Source organism: Leuciscus leuciscus, assembly GCF_965113295.1.
Source record: "Leuciscus leuciscus genome assembly, chromosome: 22".
In the NCBI taxonomy this organism is placed as follows: domain Eukaryota; kingdom Metazoa; phylum Chordata; class Actinopteri; order Cypriniformes; family Leuciscidae; genus Leuciscus; species Leuciscus leuciscus.
In genome coordinates this window covers 12,807,772-12,829,978 of record NC_138746.1, presented here as the reverse complement: position 1 = coordinate 12,829,978, position 22,207 = coordinate 12,807,772, and the positions used below count along the sequence as shown (strand labels likewise).

At 35.3% G+C, this 22,207-nt stretch overlaps 1 protein-coding gene across 1 annotated transcript; it reads left to right on the top strand.

Annotated features, from left to right (window-relative positions):
• The first annotated feature begins 13 nt into the window (after positions 1-13).
• Positions 14-21,609, top strand: tspan15 (tetraspanin 15). The gene is made up of 8 exons (XM_082154033.1): positions 14-197; positions 7,046-7,231; positions 7,812-7,886; positions 9,761-9,856; positions 13,603-13,716; positions 16,994-17,044; positions 17,499-17,615; positions 20,151-21,609. The coding sequence occupies exons 1-8, from the start codon at positions 114-116 to the stop codon at positions 20,310-20,312; spliced, it is 885 nt and encodes a 294-aa protein (XP_082010159.1). The 5' UTR covers positions 14-113; the 3' UTR covers positions 20,313-21,609.
• The last annotated feature ends 598 nt before the right edge of the window (positions 21,610-22,207 follow it).

Genomic DNA, 22,207 nt, shown 5'->3' with positions numbered 1-22,207 from the left:
ATGTCGGCGTTAGTGATAATGGATCGCGTGCTCTGCTCGCTCAGGTAGACGATACAAACAAACCAGGAAGTGTTTACGGGAACGTATTTCGTGCCGTTTTTACGTTTTTTAACATGTCAAAAGAAGTCCGATATTGCGATAGATGCTCGTACATCTTTCTCAAGTTCTCGTTAATCGTATATGCAACAATTTTCTGGGTGAGTTTGATTGTTTTTCTCTCTCCTATGTAATAGATCGGTGTGATCAATTCATGAGGCTATAGTCAGCAAATGCGCACAAGAGCGGTTTAAAAAGTCGGAAAGAACAGAGAGAGAAAGAAAAAATATAGTTGAATATCAGAAATCTGCTAGAAGTAACATGTTGGATATGTTTATATATTTTTAATTATGGTATGACGCCCATTAACCTGTTCCAGTGACCCCACCCTCCTACTACTAGGCTACTAGGATTAAGCGTTTGTTATTGAATGATCTCTTTAGTAGAGTAGGCTATCTTGCTATTAAACACATAAAACAATTTTTTTTACGACGTTGCATGTGTTTATCAATTGATTTATTAATAAATATGTGTGTGTATATATACTGGTGGTATATATATGCATGCAATGTCGTCGCTGTAGAAAGAACCTCGGAAATATTAAGGTAGGCTAATGACTAATTAAAGTAGGTATAGGCTACGCTTTAAATAAGACCTTTTTTGTTAAACTGATATGTTCATCTGGGCACAAAACCATAAGTGAATAGCATTTCCTTTTGATAGAAGTAGAGAAACTGAAACAGACAAATCTTAGTGGTTGGTGGTTATCTTGCTTCTGTTAATGATTGCATTATGACGATCAGATGACCAACATTTTGTGTGTACTGTGCAGTCATGCTGTGAACTAATTTTTTTTATAAAAAATCGTTGTGACCATGTAGTCAAATGCCATTAAAGCCATCATTCAAATTTCATAATTATTTTGCACATAATCACTCAAGCTCATGTGCAACATAAATTTTGAGTTATTTAAGAATTTACCACTTGAGGACTCTTACCTGTATGAGCAGCATCCTTTTTGTTGTCATTAGTATGAAGAATGCTTGCTATCTGTGAGACCTTTATTTTCACGGTCAAACCTGTTTTGAACCCAGGATTACAGTAAAATACTGAAAATCCAAGAGTCGGGGTGCAGATTTGTTCACCATAAGACTGAATAGTAGGATAAATTCTCTGGGTATGCTTTATAGGATTACAATATCTAACTAAAAGCTTTTATTAGCCTATATTGCAATATACAATTATTATGGATAAAAGTGTGTGTGTGTGTGTTTTCCTGGATTACCTTGTTCTTTAAAGCAGTTGAAAGATAAAAATAGATTGCATTTGTCCTGAATGCTTGATCCTTTAATATATTGTATATACATATAACCACACATATGTTAATTGTACTGTATACATTTTAAAAGCCATTAGTGAATATTCTAATCTAGTGCTTTTAATGCAAAACATTATCAAGATTTATCAAGCAAGTCTTTCTGTATTTTAGTTCTCAATTCATCTAATACTCTTATTTACTGTTGTAAAACTGTGACTTGGCCTACTAAAAAATAAACTAGAGAGTCATTTGGGGTTACATAAGCCCTGGAATTTGGCGTTTTAAATTTGAAAACAGTTCAGACTCAGATCTGGTTAAAATTAAAAGCATAAATTCAGTAACAAGTTATAGTTACGATACAATGTTTGTTTCTATTGTTCAGTTTAATTGTTCTTAAATGTTTCTATTCTCCACATTTGATGTTCTTTATTTTTTTATTATTTTTTTTTGCATCATATTATTTTGTCATCCATTTGTGTCATGTTTTCATAAACTCATATAATAATCTTTTATATACATTTCACATTTGTGACATTAATGTGACATTTATGCTGCTTTGATAATACCCTTTTATATGCAAATAATGCTTTTCATTGTAGTGATGAAGTTTGAGGCTCTCTAATGGCGTATGCACTATGACATTCTGCTATCTTTTTTCTCATCTGTTATTGGTATTTAAAAATGAGTGTAAAGGGGGTTTGAAATGCTTTGGGCTGCACCATTGTGCTTCTCCCATAGCTTTCTGTCAAGAGCAGGACTGCACATAACATATTGAACCTATCACACTGACAGCTTAAACAATGGGCCCCACAGGACACTATTTCAGACCATTATGCCACCAGCCAAGGCTCTTGGTGGCCCATTGGTAGCAGTATTACAGTACTGGCTGACCTAGCGCACACTTTGTGCTGCTCTCATCAGGGCTTTCACAAGAGACCTGGTGGATGTGCTTAGACTGCAAGGGTAAATTATTATGTGTGGATGGCTATTCTGCTCACAAAGGCAAGGGTGTACATTTGTTCTTACCATCTCGGTTGATGTGCACTCATGTCTCTGTCTTTTATTTTTTGTGCGTACAACTTACTTGACTTGAAAAGGTTGAAGGTGCTAACTTTACTGATTGGCTCAATGGTAGTTTTGGATGTTTAGAAATGGTTTTGAATTGCATATATTTGCATATGTTAGTGCTCCTGAGGACCCACTGTCCTGGCGAGTTTAGAGTACGTTTACACAACAACAATGTAGGACACAACAACAACTAAAAACGGAAAAGTTTTTCCTTTGCATTTGTATTTGTTGCATACAGACAACACACAAAAACTATTACAAACACTGTATTATCATGCCAGGTCAGTAGTTGGCGATGTCACTTTGTAAAGAAACACTACACGCATATAGACCAAACACGTAATACCCATGCACATGACATCACCGCTTTCACAAATTCACGTTTTTGTAGTTTACATAGAGACGATAACGGCATCGTTATCAAAAACTTGTAAGCTCGTTTTCAAAAGTTAGCATTTTCAGGCCAAAACGCATAGAGTTTTCTATTTTTAGATGAAAACGGTGTTGTGTAAACGGCCCCTTTGTTTCAACCCTAGTCAAACACACCTGAAGCAGCTCATCAAGCGGTTCAGGATCACTTGAAAACAAATAGGCTGGTGTGCTGAAGTAGGTTGGAAATAAACTTTGCAGGACAGTGGGTCCCCATGAGAAAGGCTGAAGACCTCTAGATGTTTTGTTAGTTGCTATCAGGATGATCTTTGTTTTCATATACCTTTAAGTAATACAAATGTTTAAGCAATGCAGTTTGGAATAAAGGTAGCCTACATGAAAATAAATGAATTATAATGACCAGATAGTACCGTCTTCTGTTGAAATGAGATGGTGGTGGTCTCAGACTCCATCAACCTTAATGCTTTTCAGCCAAAGGTCATAACTGGTCGACACTTTCCAGCCAATTTCCCAGGAGGCTTTTGAAACCTTATGAGGGACCTAAACATTGGCATTTTTTGTTTCAGTTTCTCTTCAAGTCTATCAGTATCTCCAACTAGGATTTAGTCACTGACATAAACATATTTCTAAGCATCAGTGGCATGATAACATTAGTTTCATACTTTCTCTAACTGTGGTTGTAACATAGTCAATATTTTAGATTTTCTTGTGCAGATTTTGAAAACGCACGTTAGGATAAAGTACAAAAATTATAACGGTTAACCAGGCTACTCTGACTTCTTACCAGTGGCGAACTTTTGAAATGCAGAGAGTGCTTAGCGTCTTCATTGTTCAAATTCATGTTCCATCTATTGTTCACACATCCGGGATGTGTGAACATTGAACAATAGGTTCAGAGTCAGACATCCTGGCATATCCAATAGGCGCATCCACACATCCAATAGGTTCACACATTCTGGCGTATTGAAAAGGATCAACCTTTGACTATCACCAAGCAAATTATCACCATGCTGTTTTTTTTATTCTCATTAACTTGCACTACTGTTTAAATTATGTGATCTGTATGTTTTTTATTTTATTTTTTATAATTGAATAGGCCTACTTTTATTCAGGATGTACAGTTGTAATCGAAATGATTCAACCCTCATTGGAAATCAGGCTTATTGGCAACATTTACAGACCTTTAGCAGTTTGCAATATGCCATCTTCTCTTTTCAGTTTGTTTCTCTTTTCTCTGCAAACTAATGATGATGGCAGACATGGAGGTGGAGCTTTAATTTAACCAAACTGAGTGGACTGTTACTAAAAACCGGATTACTCGCAGATCATTTTGTGTTTCAAGTTCATTTCAATTGGACGAGACTATAAGTGGTCCAAGTGGGTGACGTTTACTCTGTAATCAGTCCATTCATTTTCGGTGTTTGGTGTTTTATGCCCCCAATGGTGCCTTCCAGGCAGCGAGGGGATGGGTAGGTTTAAGGTTGAGGGTAGGGTTAGCTGCCTCTAAGGAGCCATTGGGGGCTTAAAACACCATCGAGCTTCATTTTCACCAGTTTGACCAGTTTACACCCCCTCGCATTCCCTATACAATATAGCCTAGCTGCCTCCCTCTGAAATTTGATCCTCTGTACTGTTGAACAGTTCAGTATCATTTTAGAACAATTAGTGATTTACACACTATTTATAATATAATATTAGTGATGCACTGGCAATGATTTTTACCTTTGGTACATACCGATTATGCTTCTATTTAAGGAAGAAGATTACTACTACTTATCCATACAGACTACATCTTGGTATGGTGTTGAATGAGAAGGAAAGTTCAGGGACAGAAGGAATGCATTAGCACAAATTTGTTGTACAGCCCATATGCACACAGACGTGTTCACACACACACACACACACACAATGAGTTAACAGGCATGAAGTGGTTTTGCTGCAATTTACCAGCCCAGCATTATAATGGTTATTATTTGATTATGCCATTAAGCCATGTCACTGGAGCTCGGTGGTTTTTATGGAAGCATATGAGAGGCAATATTCAATTTGAAATGTAATATGCAAAATGACAATGCAATATGTAAAATGGCAATGCATGTATTTGAATTTACATTTTCTATTACATTTGTGCAACGTAGGTGCAAAATGAAAATGAAAAATCAATTATATAATTTATATTTGCCATTTCATACACTAGTTTTAATACGTAAATTGAATACATATTTTAACGCTTTATAAGTTGCAAAATGAAAATGTATCACAGAAATGATTAGATATTTGTACATGTTCAAGCAAAAACTGTAGCAAAATGATCATTTAAATGTTATTTTTCTTAATTGCATTTACACTCACAGTTAAGACACTTGCAATTGCATTTTCATTAAAGGAACATGCTGACTTTTTGGGACTTTAGCTTATTCACCGTATCCCCCAGAGTTAGAAAGTCCATACATACCATTTTCATCTCCGTGCATGCCGTAACTCTGTCTGACGCACCCACCGCTAGCCTAGCTTAGCACAAAGACTGGAGGTAAATGGCTCCAGCTAGCATACTGCTCCCAATAAGTGACAAAATAACGCCAACATTTTCCTATTTACATGTTGTGACTTGTATAGTCATAGCGTGTACAAATAACAAGGTCACATGAGACACATCCATCTTCTAACCGTATAAATACTGGGAACTATATTCTCAGAAGGCGAAGCACTGCTACTTGGGCGGAGTGATTTACTCCAACTCTGAGCGATCTCTCTCTGCTCCTCACCACGGGGCTTCTCAGGTGCTGCGAGCAAATCACTCCGCCCAAGTAGCAGTGCTTCGCCTTCTGAGAATATAGTTCCCAGTATGTATAGACGCTTGCTTACAGATCTATCACAGGCTCAGCTCCCTCCTACTTTCACTCACTCCTACGAGTCTACATCCCTACCAGACACCTACGATCGGTCAACGAGCGACGTCTCGTGGTTCCATCACAGAAAGCCACAAAATCACTTTCCAGAACATTCTCATTCACAGTTCCATGCTGGTGGAACGCTCTCCCCACCCTCATCCGGAATGCAGAATCCCTGACAACATTCAAAAGACAGCTAAAAACCCATCTCTTCCGTGAGCACTTAACCTCATAAAAAAAAAACTAAAAAAAAACCCCGATGTTTTTCCCTTTGGAACATCACTTATCAGGCTTATGCTACTCTGAATAATACCTGAACTTCGTATTTTGAGCACTTCTTGTGTTGTTGTTGTTTTTTGCCTCTTTATGATGACTCGCTTAAATTAGTCCTAATTTGTAAGTCGCTTTGGATAAAAGCGTCTGCTAAATGACTAAATGTAAATGTATGTATACAGTTAGAAGATGGCCCATTGCATGTGGAGCAGGTCGCGGGCTGGTGACGCATTCACCTGTAATTAAATGTCTAATATCTTAAAAATCGAAGCAGCACAAACAAAACTTTTACTGGCAAGTTTTGCAACTTATAAAGCATTAAAATACGTATTCAATTTACATAATTAAAACTAGTGTATGAAATGGCAAATGTAAATTATATAATTTGAATTTTCATTTTGCACCAATCGTTGCACAAATGTAATGGAAAATGTAAATTTAAATACAGACATTTTACATATTGCATAGGCCTAGTCATTTTACATATTGCATTATCATTTTGCATATTACATTTCAAATTGAATATTGCTGCCCATATGCTTCCATAGTTTTTTCTCTGGGTTACAGAAGTGCATTTGCTGTTCTATGTCACTTTTGTACATTTGTTTCAACTATCATCTGCTTCTCCTACATCTACTTTCTACTACTCTTCAGTCTGACACAGAAATGCAGTTTGGGGTTAACACCACAGGCTTTAATTCTTTAATAAGTCAACTACGGCTCCGATCAGTAGAGTATGATAATCATTTAGAATATTTCCAAATGGAAATCACACTCTGCGCATCAGGGGAGCCATTAAGATTCAAGGTCAGAATACATTAACTCAGGAGCTTGCAATTTCAAATAGCTCTACTTTGCTCTTGTTTTAACCGTAATACATTTAAATATGAAAACTAAAATACTTCTAGGTTCAATAATGACCATCCTTGTTAGATTTTTTTGTGTTGCTTTTGACCCATCTCCCTTTTAAAGCTAGTAACATAACTAAAATAGTGTTGATTATCCCATCTGTAATCTTATTTTGCTTTAAATCCAAATGGTCTGATCTGATTTGTGTGATTTGTTTCAGTTGATAGGGGGCTTTATTTTGGCCATCGGCATCTATGCGGAGGTGGAGAGGCAACGGTACAAAACACTGGAAGGAGTGTTCCTGGCTCCCGCCATTATCCTCATTGTGCTCGGTGTGGTCATGTTCATCGTTTCCTTCATCGGGGTTCTGGCGTCTCTCAGAGACAACTTGAGTCTTCTCAAAGTGGTAAGTTTTAATTTTTCCATCAGACACTTATATAGTAGTGTCCTACATCACAATCGCTGTACTTCAGCATATCGCTTATGTTAACCATATTGATTTTCTGAACAAAACACTTCATATACTTCTTTATAATAATGCTTTTTGAACTGAAACAGAAAACTGAAAAAACATAATATTATAAGCTTAAAGGGATAGTTTACCCAAAAAGGAAAATCCAGTCATTATTTACTCACCCTCATGACATTCCAAATCTTTATGACACAAAAGAACATGTTTTGTTTTTGTCTGTACAGTGAAAGTCAATATCCAGTGTTGTCATTTATGGATTGATGGACAAAAACATTTTTCAAAATATATTTTGCATTCCACAGAAGAAAGAAAGGTTGTAAAGGGGCACACAATAGCAAGGAAACAAACTTATGAGAATTGAATCATGTTTTGAGCTATTTGTATACACTAGTCCTTTTGCCTTCTGAAAATGTGCTGTACATGCATGGATGGACTCACTGCCCAAGTTTCTGTTGTTTCATTTGATTCCGAGTAATGTGCCGTTTCTCTTTCACTTTTTACTCTTGCCTTGCAGTTTCTTTACATGCTGGCTTTCTGTCTCATTTTGGAGCTCGTTGGTGGGATTGTTGCTCTGATCTTTAGGACCCAGGTACAAACCTTGTTTGTTTGTTGTATTATGTTCTTGACAAATGTGTAAAATTCCTGCCTTGTTTTTCAAAGTACGTGTTTCTTCTTTGTCATTTCCAAGTAACAGATTGTGCGATTTCATTGTCAGCTGGAAGTGAAAATTTGTTTGGCTGCTTGACACTTCAGCAATCATTAATGCCAGAGCATAATTAACATCATTGTGAACTTCATTTCAGTCATATTCATTAATAACCTAATTGTACCAGTCCCTGGTATCTACTATTTTATTGAGATTATTTCTAAGTGCTTCAAAAACAGATGAGAAACAACAAGGGCTTAAAATAAACAAGAATCGGCACACTGCCACTGCCGCTCCCAAGAATTTATTAAAAAGAACCACGTTTCGACCCAAAAGCTTCGTCAGGAAAGCAACAATCATAGAAAGGTACAATTTATATCATTGTGAACCATCACAGGTGACCTCATTAGTGAACTAATTACCCAATCATCCAATGCAGTAACGACCTAATCAAACGCAAATATAACCACAAAAAAAAAATGTTTTAAATAAAAAATTACAAAGAGAGAAAAAACCCCAGAAAAAGAACCAACATGATATTGAAAAAAATAAAGAAATAAAACACACACACAAAAAAAAAAAGAAAAAAAAAAAGGATTTTCTCAAGAAACTCCATATTCAAACCTTTTGGAGAAAGAGTATTAAGTGTATGTATATGAAAGGCTTCCTTCTGTACTAAGATCTTATTAATGTCACCACCCCTTCTGGGTACTCTTACTAGTTCTATACCACAGTAGCGAAGAGTCGACAAATTGTGTTTAAAAACATTGAAATGAACAGCAATGAGGTTCTTTTGGTCATTTAAACGTATATTACTTCTATGTTCTGCAATGCGCGTTTTCAAACAATGCTGCGTTTTACCTTTGTATGCTAAACCACATGGGCATTTGATCATATAAATTACGTTTTTGGTGTTACACAAAATTATTCCCTTAATTTTTAACTGTTTCCCAGAATGAGGATGGCTAAAAGTGTGACATTTATTTGTGAAATTACATTGTGCACATTGTCCACACCTATAATTACCATCAGGGACTGAAAAGGGATTGCTTGGACGATCACACCCTTGGTCGGCTCTCACCACCATATGCCGTATATTAGGAGCTCGTTTATGTACAAATTGTGGAGGATCTTTACAAAAATGACTCATCTGCATACCCCCTCTCAGGAAACCTTTGGCATAAATCTTTACTTTGTGTACTCATACATTTCATTAGATGTGCAAATCCTACGAATTCTTTTAAACTAACTAATTGGAAGACTTTTCTTTAAACGAGTAGTATGAAAACGTAATATTGTATTTCTATCAGTGGGCTTTCTATATTAATCTGTCACTAATTTATCATTATCTTTAATGATGAGTAGGTCAAGAAAACTGACTTGACGCTCATCATAATCAATGGTGAATTTAAGATGTTCGCTACTACGATTAAGAAATTGTTGAAACTCAAGTAATTCACTCTTCGAGCCACACCACATAAGGAAAATATCATAGATGTACCGACGCCATATATTAGGTAAAAAAGGATTAGCCCCAGGGTTCAATACACATTCATGTTCAAAATGACCAACATATAAATTCGCATATTTAGGGGCCATTGTACTTCCCATAGCGGTTCCATTAATCTGTAAAAAATAATAATTTCTATACATAAAAAAGGTTTTTTTCAACACCAAGCACCTGCCAAAAGTTTTGTGGATGTACGCACTATTTCTTTTTTGAAAACAACAAGGGCTTGACATCGTATGAAATATTATGAAATGTTTTTTGCAAAAACATCATCCTGTTATAACACTGACCTTTCTTTGTCCAATAGACAGTGGACCTTCTCAACAAAAACATTCGTAAAGGCATGGTGAATTACTATGATGACCTTGATTTCAAAAACATCATGGACTTTGTTCAGAATAAGGTAAGAGATGTATATAATGGAGCACATGAAAGGTACAGATTTGGTATGCTGACTTTTGAAGATCTTTGAATTTGGTCTGTTGACATAGTACTCCTGATACTCATTTGTTGCAAACCCCCCCCCCCCCCCCCCCCCCCCCCCCCCAAAAAAAACCCTGGTAAACCTAGGGTCCTATGAAATCCATTTGATTGATTGATTGATTGATTTTGCATTTTTTGTTTTTGTTTTATTTTTTCTGGATTCCATTTTAATGGTTTTAATTAATATTTCTAATTAATGAATTAAATATTTTTTTATAAAATATGATTTATAATAAGGCATAGCTAATCAATTGAATTTAATAATGATAAAAATTGTAACAATAATTGGGCCATATGAAATCTGTGGTGTTGTTGTTTTGACCGAATTCCATTGTATTTTTGTCCTAAATTCTGTTTAAATCTGAAAACATAAAATACAGGAAAATATAATTCAAATTTATCATAAAACCTAACAATTTAATCAATCTTTTAAAAAAGGCTGCACAACAGGTTTTTTCGTTGTAATTCTTTGTTAAATGAAACATTTATTTTGGTGGTTTATAGTGAATACCTTTGCAAAAAAATCGGGGGGTTGATTGTGAGTTTGATTAAGTGTACAGTACTACTTTTGACTTATTAATCCAAAAATGTCCAAATTCCATGACATTTAGCTTTATACAGTATATCTTGTTTTAATGTCTGGATTCCACAATTTATGGATTCCGTGTTTTCTGCATCGTGGAAATGATAGGTCCCCATAATCCAACTCAAATGTCAGATAGTGACAATTCAGATGTCTCTTTTATACAGTAGTTAAATCAAATGCACAGGTAAGAGATTGAGATCGACCATTTGCTTTTGAAATTCCTTTGTATTTAATTTCATGTGTGAGAAATGATATAAAGACTTTCAGTAAATAAATCCCACCAAGTGGGAATTTAGAGTTTGTAGGAGTTGGCCATTCAAAGAGCTCTACTTGTAATTTGCAAGTACATCTACAAAACATTCAATGCATAGGCATTTTATGGCAACAGAGTCAAAGAGCCCAGTGGCTCTTTGATGCATTCAAGTGCTTGAGGATGTCTTCTAGTCCTTCAAATACACAACCTCACACGGAGCATCTGCATGAAACTGTTTAATATGAGTAATTACAGAGAGCTGTTTTAGCAGTGCTCAATTATGTACAAATATATTACAGCAATTTCATTTTACTAGATATTTTGACTTGATTAGGAATAAATAAACTAAAGCTGCTACTCTAAAACCAGTCAATTCCAGGTAATCATTCCTCACAGTGTGATGGTCGAAAGGAAAAGGTTTAGTTTGGTACATTGTAAAGATAAAGGGATTATTTTCTGTTTAAACCACCTTCAGTCCTTTTCACAAATGTGGTTTGAATGATTTTTGTTTTTCATCCTTCATTTTTTAATTATTTTAATTTGTGTTTGTTAGTTGTTGTTTTTTTGTGTGCAAAGGCTGCTGTCAAACAGTATGCCAAAATCAACATGACACAGGAGGTATTGATCTTGACTTCACAGAATATTTATCTTAAGTGAGTGAGATTCCAAATCATAGAGGGAAAATGTGTTTAGTCTGACAGGCAGTAAAAACAGCACAGGGAGCAAGTCTACATCGAAATATCAATTCTCTAGATTAGAGAGAGAAAGAAACCAGTCATTTTGCAATTTCTCAGTATTTCACAATCTTTGGCTAAAATAAGCAGTGAAAAGTAAGTTCTGTTATTTATTGAGCTTAAGTTGTCTCTGTGGTAGTTTCTACATTATTCAATTCAAAAGTTATAAACTGCACGAAAAAGCTATTACTGTAACATTTAATAAGGTCACATAAAAAATTATGCAAGAAGAAAGATGAAATAAATTCACCAAATCATATTTTCATCACAACAGTAATATAAAATACAAGAACAGTGAATTAAAATAATAGATATTTTATATAAATTCACATGGCTGTATTTTGTATATATATATATATATATATATATATATATATATATATATATATATATATATATATATATATAAGTTTGATAAGAGAGATTATTCAACTAAGCTGTCTTTAATTGATCAAAAATATTTAAAATAAAGTCATATAGAAAAGGATTACTTCCAGTTATTTAGCATAAATAACTGGAAGTAATCCTTTTCTATATGACTTTATCAGTCTCTCACATCATTCTGGAGGAATTCTGTTGCCCAGGTCCTGTGGCTGCAAAACAAGCCCAAATCATCACCCCTTCACCACCGTGTTTGTCAGTTGGTATAAGGTGTTTGTGCTGATATGCTGTGTTTTGTGTTCGCCAAACATGCACTGTGCATTATGGCAAGACATCTCCACTTTGGTCTCATCGGTCCAAAGGACATTGTTCCAGAAGTCTTGAGGTTTGTTCAGATGCAACTTTGCAAACCTAGGCCGTGCTGACTTGTTCTTTTCAGAGAGAAGCTTTCTCCTGGCAACCCTTCCAAACATGCCATAATTGTCCTGTATTTTTCTAATTGAACTGCCATAAACTTTAACATTTAACATGTCAACTGAGGCCTGTAGAGTCTGAGGTGAGTCTTGGGTGTTTTGCGATTTCTCTGAGCAGTGCACGGTCTGACCTTGGGGTGAATTTGCTGGGATGTTCACTCCTGGGAAGATTGGCAACTGTCTGAATGTTTTCCACTTGTGAATAATCTTCCATGCTGTAGAATAATGGACCTCCAATTCTTGATAAATAACCCTTCCTAGATAGATGGGTAGAAACAATTGCTCCTCTAAGATCATTGCTGATGTCTTTCCTCCTTGGCATTGTGTTAACACACACCTGAATGCTCCAGGCCAGCAAACTGCCAAAACGTCTGACCATAAATGAGGTAACAACAAATGCTAATCTGTGCGGCGTAAGTGTTGTCTGTATTAGACAACATTGGAATTCCAAATTGAGTTCCAAATGAGCGGGTTTTGTCAAGTGAAGTTGATTTGAGCAGATCTGCCATTATCATTATTGTAAGGAGCAGTGAACACTGCACAGGAGCCTGTGAATCGGAAGACAGTCAGTGTTTTCTGTCAGGCTGATATGGAGAGTGGCTTCATTCCCAGAGGGGTCCTGGTCATTCCTCATTTATTTGTTTTTATGACTGACATTCCACGCTGCATTAATTTCTGTTTGCCTTCTGCAATTGGATATCATCACACAATTATGCTCTTTGCTGATTGTCACATAATTCTTGTACATCAGTGAAGATGTGTTTCTTTTGAGGGAATCCACCAATTTCTTAATTTCCTCAAATGTTATTCACTACCATTTAAATGAGCTAATCTACTAGAATATTCAGTGAGGGAAGATGGGAGCCTAATATTTATTCATGCTTGTCTTCTGTAAGCTTTAGGCTCAATCAATTCATACAAAGCACCCCAGATTATTCATTCACCTCTCATGTTTCATGCCCTGTCAACCTAGGTGAAATTTAGCTGATGACATGCTAGCAAATTCAGTCATTTGCATAAATGTTGTTTTAAAAAAAATGCAATGTACAAATATTCTTCCGGTAGGCTTGTTTATGACTCTTGAACTACCGTGTTCTACCATAGCATAGCCTCAACAGATCTTCTGCAGTGCTAGATGAGAAAACAACCAGCTTTACCAAAAATAATAGACTTCCTCTGAAGCTATGCTGATATTTCCATTGATAAGTGGTTTTACTGCTTTGACTCTTGTTTTTCCAGTTCAAATGTTGTGGGGGAAAGGAGTACAGGGACTGGGAGGTGAACATGTATCATAATTGCTCTTCTCCTGGTCCGCTAGCGTGTGGAGTGCCATACACCTGCTGTATTTACAAGGTTTGTCTACGAATATTTTTTCATTCCTCTTGCAGTGTGAACCTATACACAGATCAAGTCCAGTTTGTCATAAAGCAGTTTCCACTTCAAAAGTTCAAAAGTTTGTCATTTTAAATTGTTACAAAAGATTTCAATTTCAAATAAAAACTTTTGAGCTTTCTATTCATCAAAGGATTCTGAAAAAAAAAAAAAAATGTATCATGGTTTTCACAAAAATATTGTATATATAATTGTTTTAAACATTGATATTAATAACACATTTTTCTTAAGCACCAAATCAGCATATTAGAATGATTTCTGAAGGATCATGTGAGACTGAAGACTAGAGTAATGTCAGATTTTTATATATAATCCTGGAGTAAACAAAATCCTACAGTATATTATGTGAACTCATAAATTGAATTCCATTTTTTAATTTAGACCAGCCCTGGGTCAAACCAAAATCAATTCTTTTTTGAAAGCAAGTCTTTCACATGGCTACTGTTTGCTTATCTGAAAGGAGACATAAAAGGCGAAGATGAAACACACAAAAGAAAAAATTGTCACTTTGTGTGCTTCAGCATTTCTCAGCTAGTTTTGTTCTGTCCCATTTGAGCTCTGCTCAATTTTACATGTACAAAAATAATGCCACTACATCCAGTGAATTAGGAAGGAACTTTGTCCATGTCATCTTTTTGAAATGTAGAATATGATGTGTTTTCTGCTCAGGGTTTCCAGTTTCCATAACAGCCAGTTGCTTTGCTTTACATTTATTCATTTATGGAAACGTTGAGCTCATAATGATCCTGTGTTATCTGGGTCATTTCTGTTTTGTGTACCTTTTGAAATCTGTAACTGCTAAAAGTGAATTTTCTTGTTTTGTATGTTATGAAGTATTTCTATAAAAGGGTACCAGACTTTCGAAAATATGCTCTGATGAAGCACTGATTGAAAGCTTGATTATTTACACAATGGCAATAACATGAACAAACTGTCTAACAGGATGGAAATAAAGAGCTAGAGTTAGCCATAGTTCAATGAGGGATTGAGAGTCCGCTTACACGAGTGTCAATTTAGGGCTGAATGTTTGTGCTACTGCTGTTGTGCCAAAAAATGATGTCATTTCCTGATGGAAGGGACCTGACTTTTGTTAAATGGTGATAATTCTGTCATAATTTACACACCCTCGTGTTGTTCCAAACCTGAATGACGTTCTTTCTTCTGTGAAACATAAAAGAAGATCATTTGATGATTTGTGGTTTCCAAACACCATTAGATTCAATTCACTTTCATTCTATAGGAAAAAATAGGCATTTTTCAAGAAATCCTTTTATTTTTTTTTTAGAATATTTCTTAAGTGCATTATGTGACTTATGATGGGGACATGAAAATGTACTGCATTGTAGGAATGACGCATCTGCAAGATTTTTAGTCAGGAAGATATTGTTACGCCATGTTACGATAAAGATGGAAGCTATATTTGTTAGTTTGTATCTTGCACATTTATTTTCTTGTCAAACACTGTCACCTGTCAAACACAAGCCAGAATGTTAGTAACATGTCAATGCAGCTTGATATTAGAAGACACATTTTTTTAAGTTGCATAGGACAGTTGAAAAATAGGTCCTTTGAGTTGCAACACTAAAACAGGTCTTGCAGTCAAAAGGACATTCATTTTTCATTAGTTTTGGAACAAGCACAGAGTTTGTTTGCCAACATCCAGCTGTGTGAAGATTACCTATGGACAAGCATTACCTCATCATTACCTCGGTCTAAGACATAGTAATACACTAAAATGCTTTCAATATTTGAAGATTACATCAGAAGGTTTTGTCTGAAATTGAATATCAGAATCTAATCTGGTGATATTGCCTTTAATACCAATTAAGTGATCTTTAATCCCACTTTATTAAGACTGATGGAGATCTGTTTGTTCTTTGCTTCTAACCAGATTATTACAATATAAGAATACCTTATACCACTTAACCAGCTCAAAAAATAGTAGGACCATAAGAATAATTTGGCTGATGTATTTTCCAAATACAAAAATCCCAGTTCAAATACAAATATATACCGAACAAACATGCAGTTTTTTTTTTTTATGAATAATGATATCAAAGAATCAACAAATTTTTTTTTTTATAATAATATCTAATTTGCTCTATTTTTGCCAAGTCTTGCTTTCTTAAGGCATGGTTCCTATGACATCTTTATCACATCAGGCCCTTCCGGCTGAATTTCTTCAAGGTGCCTTAGTTGCAAGTGTGTGCTTATCATCTTAAATATAGCCTACTTTTGTTTCAAAATGAAACAAGATATTGAAAACGTATCTACCTTTTTGTTTGTGAACCTCATATTGATAAAACTCCATATATTGTTTCAAGGAATGTTTAGCTTAATTTAACCCTATGTCCCTGCTTTTTACATTCCCTTGTGCTGAATTTGTTGCTCCAATGATGCATTAAATTGATCAAAATCAATCCACTTATCAGTTTATCTTTTTGGGTTGTCACCAGATGTGCTTGTCGTTTTAAATGTAAGTTTGTCCTGTCATCAGCTTATTCTGTGGTGTTATCAGGCAAACAAACTACATTGATGCAGTCTGGAAAATCTATATAAAGGAACCTTTTCCATTTTAATGAGGTCATGTTGCACTGATTTAAATAGTTGATTTAAATGGATAGTTCACCCAAAAATGAAAATTCTGTCATCATTTACTCACCCTCATGTCTTTCCAAACCCATAAGACTTTTGTTTATCTTCAAAACACAAATGAAGATGTTTAAATGAAATCTGAGATATTTATGTCCCTCCATTGAAAGTCTATGCAGCCAAAACTTTGACTCTTTACAAAGTTCATAAGGAGTTTGTAAAAGAAACCGATATTGATCAAGTGGTTTAATCCACATCTTCTGAAGAGACTTGATTGCTTTATACGATGAACATGGGTTGAAAGTTATGGAGGAACTAAAATCTCTCATATAACATTAAAAATATCTGCATTGATGTTTCAAAGATGAACCAAAGTCTTACAGATTTAGCATGACATTAGGGTGAATAATTAATGCCCGAATATTCAATCTTGGGTGAACCATCCATTTAAATGTAATCAGAATGTGTACAGTTACTCACAGAATGATTTCAGCTTCATTTATAAAGCTTAGTATTCTTAGCATTTTCCCCCATAGGTTTTGCTGTTTGCCAGATCGGTTTGCAATCTTAGTTTTTAAGAGAGATACAGGACATGTTTTACTACCTCTTTGAAAATGGTAAGACTGCATTTGCTTGTGTTTTACAGCCTTCTGAAGTTGTAAATACGATGTGTGGATACAAGACCGTGCATAAAGAGGTATGTTCCCTGATCAACTCTATTTCTATGTCTGATGATGTTTTGGTCTGCTTTTGCGAACGAAAAAGAAAGTTAGAGTAGTTTATAAGTGCATTCTGATATTTGAAAAGTTCTCTGTGTCGATCCACCTGGTATGAATACAGTAATTTGGAGGGGTCAAAGGTCTGATCGGTAATCAGATCATCTGGGAAGAGCAATGAGAACCACCTCTGAATTTTAACAGGCTGTGAGAATACGCAGCATGCACAGATGAATGATGATCTGCCTTATAACAGCATCCAATTATCCCTCAATACATTACATTTGCATCTCTCAACACACCCATTACTTCACTATATTGGTTGTTGTTAAGAGATGCAAAGAGGGCTGTTTTTTTTTACTCTTAGAATTTGAATAGTGAAAAGATGACTTTTGAATATGACCTCTGTTTCTCTGGCCTGACCTTTGCCCACAGAGGCTAGAAAATGTAGAGGTCATCTACATCCGCGGTTGCACTGATGCAGTCTTTATTTGGTTCATGGACAACTATACAGTCATGGCTGGTCTTCTTCTGGGCATCCTACTACCTCAGGTAAGAGAAGAAGGTTCAGATTGCCGGTCAGTTTTAATATTACAAATGATGCACTTTTATTAAAACATACATGCTCTTATGTAAGCTTGCCAAGAACAAAAATGGCATTTTTCTTTGGTTGTAAGAACCTTTCAAAGTGTTTGAAGAGTTCGAGATTAAAGTTGTGACAGCAATTATTGCCGTTTTATTCTCAAGGGTGTAGGGGGTTGTGTGGGGAATATTTTTGTTTTAAACTCATTAAATCTTTCTGGAAATAAATGTCATCCTGCTCTTTTTCTTTGCTGAATGATGAGAAAAACTAATTGGACAGCCTACAACAACAAACATGTTTCAAACTCAATGAGAAGGTTATGTCCTTTTCAAAAACGACAGAGCTTATTGTCAACCTACTGTAGTATAGCAGGCCATAATTTTAGCATTTCTGGCAAACCATTCTTCATTTTCACATTTAAAAAATGACACTGCAGTGTATTAATGTCCCATCCTATTGTGTTTTATATATTCAAATAGACCTATTCATGGTTATTAGTTATTACAGCACAACCTTGCTTACAGAGCTCCTCTTCATCCAACAGTCATTCTAAGCCTAATCATGGCAGACAAATATCATACTTTCATCTGGTCAGTTCTTCTCAGATTCTAATGGGATATTAGAGATAACGGTGACAAGAGCATACACATCTACTGTGATGTTTAAATAAGAACATTTTATATAATTAATTGGCTTAAACTATGACGATAACGAGTCATTGAGTAGTAGGACATTAGATTTAACTGTGTAAATGTGCTATATTTAAAGTTGTAATACATGTTAATATTTTTTTTAATAATTAGTAGTAGTTAAATTAAAAGCAAAATTATTAATTAAAGCTCAAAAAGTTGAATTTTGGCAACCCTAATATTTATATATTTACTTTGATAAAACTTGCCGTTGCAAAAAGTGCCAATAATTTTTCTCTTCAAAAGGCCAAGAATTTTGCTTTATGGAGATTTCATCTTGTCTTTATTCATCATTATCTGTGCCAACTCATTAGTTCAGTGTAATTAAATCACCTCTTTACATAATATCCCCCCGTAAAGTGTTTTCCGCACTGATGAAGAGGTGGCTGTCTGGTGAGAGAGAGACATGGTTTAAATGAATTTAAACTTTTCACAAAAGAGTACCATGAATAGACAGGTTTTAGCAAATTAGCAGTCTGGAAATCCTCCTCACTTTCAAAAGAATCCTCTAATGTGCAGCTGTTACTGTGTGTCCCCCCATTTTAACCAGTTTTAAAGAGGTGCCTTGATGCACCGTAAAACTCCAGTCGCAGATGTGGATTATCATAATCACATACATTTTAGGTCCATTATGTTGCCATTATAATAATACTGCAACTTCGATAACCCACCAACACAGAGAAAAACTCATGCACACAAACAGTAATCTCAGTCTTTACTCTTATAAGGACTCTTAGAGGTTTTACTCTTAGAGGTGCTGAGAACAGGGCTAAGTTTCTCTCAGGTCAGACAGTCCCTATCTGTAGTTTCACAGGAAATGATACCAGAAGATATAGTGTTATATGTGATAAGCACAGGTATTGTTCAGAAAGATTTTTTAGCAGTGACATTCATATTGGATTATAATGTTTCCATTTGAACATTCTTCAGTCTTATGCTTGTGTGCATGTGAGCAAGAATGTGTATGTGTATGGGAGGAGGCGGCAGGACCTTTTTTTTTTTTATGAGAAAAGTGTTGAAACCGAGAAGCTTTTATAATCAGTTACATCGTTCTTTTCCATAAATGGTGATTCACGGTTTATTCAGAGTCATTAGTCAGTCTCCCTACACTGTGAACCACCCCAGTTGTTTATTACAAGATTTAGATTACTGCACAAATAGTGTAGCTGCAGCATGAAGTGCGCAGATTAACACATTGCTGTGAAAAAGATACGAGAAAAGATATTGGGTTGGCATTTCACCAATGCCAATGAATAAAAGGCGATATAACTGATCAAATTACACTTGCAATGTGGATTTTGTTATGTTTTGTACAGCTTCAATGAACAGAAAGGCCCATTCTGTGTGTGGAAAAAGTTACATCTCTGTTAATCGCTGCACGCTCAGAAAAAAAGGTATCCTTTCAAAAGGTACTAATATGTTCCTTAAAGGTACTATTATCCTCCCTTTAGGAGTAAATAAGGTACAAAAGTGTACTGTTTGAAAGAAGCTTTTGTTCTATCATAAGCGTTGAAGTACATGTTATCATTATGCCAAGATCAAAAGAGCCACTTGACACCTCAGGGTCCCATCAAGAGATTTGCAGTCAGTTCTGGAGACAGTTAATGAGTGTTCATCAGACAACCATTAGAAACAGGCTGCACAAATTGTACAAAAATGGTAATCTGTTGAGGAAGGGCCAATCAAAGTCCAGATCTGCTGTGGGAGAACTTGAATTAGGCAATACATGCGATAAACCCTTCCAATACCACATAAAGATTTATTTATTGATTTATTTATGTTGAACAAAATATTGCTCTCTTTTTTTGTTGTTAGTTTTTTGGAGTGATCTTTACCTGGCTCTATATCACCCGTGTGGAAGATGCCATCGAGGAGTACGGTCACTATAGGGATGGTCTGCTGAACAAGAAACCCCTGGGGCCCAAGAGCCAAAGCAAGCTGGCCAAATGCTGCAGATGTATGCCTTTGATGGACTGAGTGACAACTCCTAACAGAAAGCCTTATGTCGGATACTACATAAAGGATTTATGCAGGTACTGTCACCTGCTGTGGATGAATATAACTGTTTGTAGCTCTCTGCTGCACACAACTGTGCTGTTACTGTTGTAATAGCAGCCAAAGTTACACTGATGCAAGCAAGTCATTTTTGTACTGTCAATATTGTTTTCACAGTTACTCTCAGGATTTATTATTTAACCTGTCAGCGGAAAATGGGTAGTTTATGTGTCGAAATTAACTGATGCTTGGACTGACCTTCCGTCTCAGGTTCTTTCTACTAAATCACACCTGAATCCTAGACCGAAGATGCTATATATTTTCATCAGGTTGACTGAGTCAGAATGAGTCAGAATTTTACACAGTTTAGCTCTGTTTGACAAGGAATCTGTCATCTGATTTGACAATTTGCACCCTGTCAGTCTCAGGTGATAAAGTGCAAGATTTTTTTTTTTCCTGTGCTAACAGTGCGCTTCACATAAGAGAACTTCTATAAAAACTACATTCGTCATAAGATTGCTGTTTTTTTGTACACTGAGATGAGATGTTTGTAGATGAGTAACAGTATGAGTTTCCACACTAAAATCTTTGTAAATCCAATGCCTTGGTTGCCACCATACCACCATATTCACATCATTCCAAATTGGGCCTTTACCCGAAATAGCATTTATTCCTCTTAATCCATAAAGATACTAATTATGAGCTGATTATTTTGTAATCTACTAATCTTGGAGTTTTAATGAATATGTGGTGCCCTTTCATAATATTTTTTTCTGTCAGAGCTGCAGGTATACATCTTTGGGTATATCTTTTAATATTTATTTGTGCCAAAGGATTGTAGCTTTTATATTCTCCTCTATTTTGTCTCTTTTTTTGTATAAACATTTAAAAATCCAATTAAACTGTATATTTTGCTCTGTTTTTATGATAAATACATAATATGGTTGTTTTAAATGATAGGAATCATTAGATGGTATATTTAAGGTTTCTACAGTTTTATGTAAATTGCACTAAATTATACATTAGTTTCAGTGTCATTATTTAAAGAAAAATCATTGCAAACAAACAGGTTGATGGGAATATTAAGACTTAACATGACTTAGGTCTTAACATCTATTCTTTTCTCTCTTTTTTTCTTTTTAATCTTTTTTGGGCTTTACTGATGTCTTTTGTGTGATTTTTCTGTCTATGTATTGACTTGACTATTAAAGTTGTAGTTTTGCCCTGAACACAGTGAGTGTCCTGCTGAATGAATGAATAAATGATGTTTACAGCGCTGTGTTCTGCTGCTTCAGTGGATGTTCTTATCTGTTTTCTGTCATGCTGGTTTGACTTTGCAAGGGGACTGCGTCACTCTGAATACTGCACTTTAAACATGGACTAATGGGGGGGATAGTGGAATGGAATAGTGATTGAGAAATCACTTAAATCTTTTTTTTTTATCTTTCACATTTTTACAACTATACTAAAAGGCCTCGACTTGCTAAAAAGTATAAACTATCAGACAGACGACAGAAGGTAAGATTGTGTACAAGAGGTTTTTTCAGCAAAATTTGGATCATGTTGATGTTTTAGACGCCTTCAAAATAGGTGTATCAAGTAGGCTTTATGTGAAAAGGCAGTTCAGTTGTCTACTCATACATGATTCAGAGTCTTTTTATATTTTGTAGAATGTGTATGATAAAATGTTGGATGGCTCCCATTCATATTGTAATTTAGATCACAGTTTATACTGTATAATTTGCTTAAAGGGATAGTTCTCCCAAAAATGAAAATTAGCCCATGATTTACTCACTCTCAAGTCATCCTAGGTGTATATGACATTTTTCTTTCAGACTAATACAATCGAAGTTATATAAAAAAATGTCCTGGCAAAA

Bases quoted from the DNA above. Each gene is read 5' to 3' on its own strand.
- tspan15 (XM_082154033.1), top strand. From the start codon at position 114: ATGTCAAAAGAAGTCCGATATTGCGATAGATGCTCGTACATCTTTCTC. The intron at 7,887-9,760 runs GTACAAACCTTG...TTTGTCCAATAG, and splicing joins CTCTGATCTTTAGGACCCAG to ACAGTGGACCTTCTCAACAA. The intron at 17,045-17,498 runs GTATGTTCCCTG...CTTTGCCCACAG, and splicing joins ACAAGACCGTGCATAAAGAG to AGGCTAGAAAATGTAGAGGT.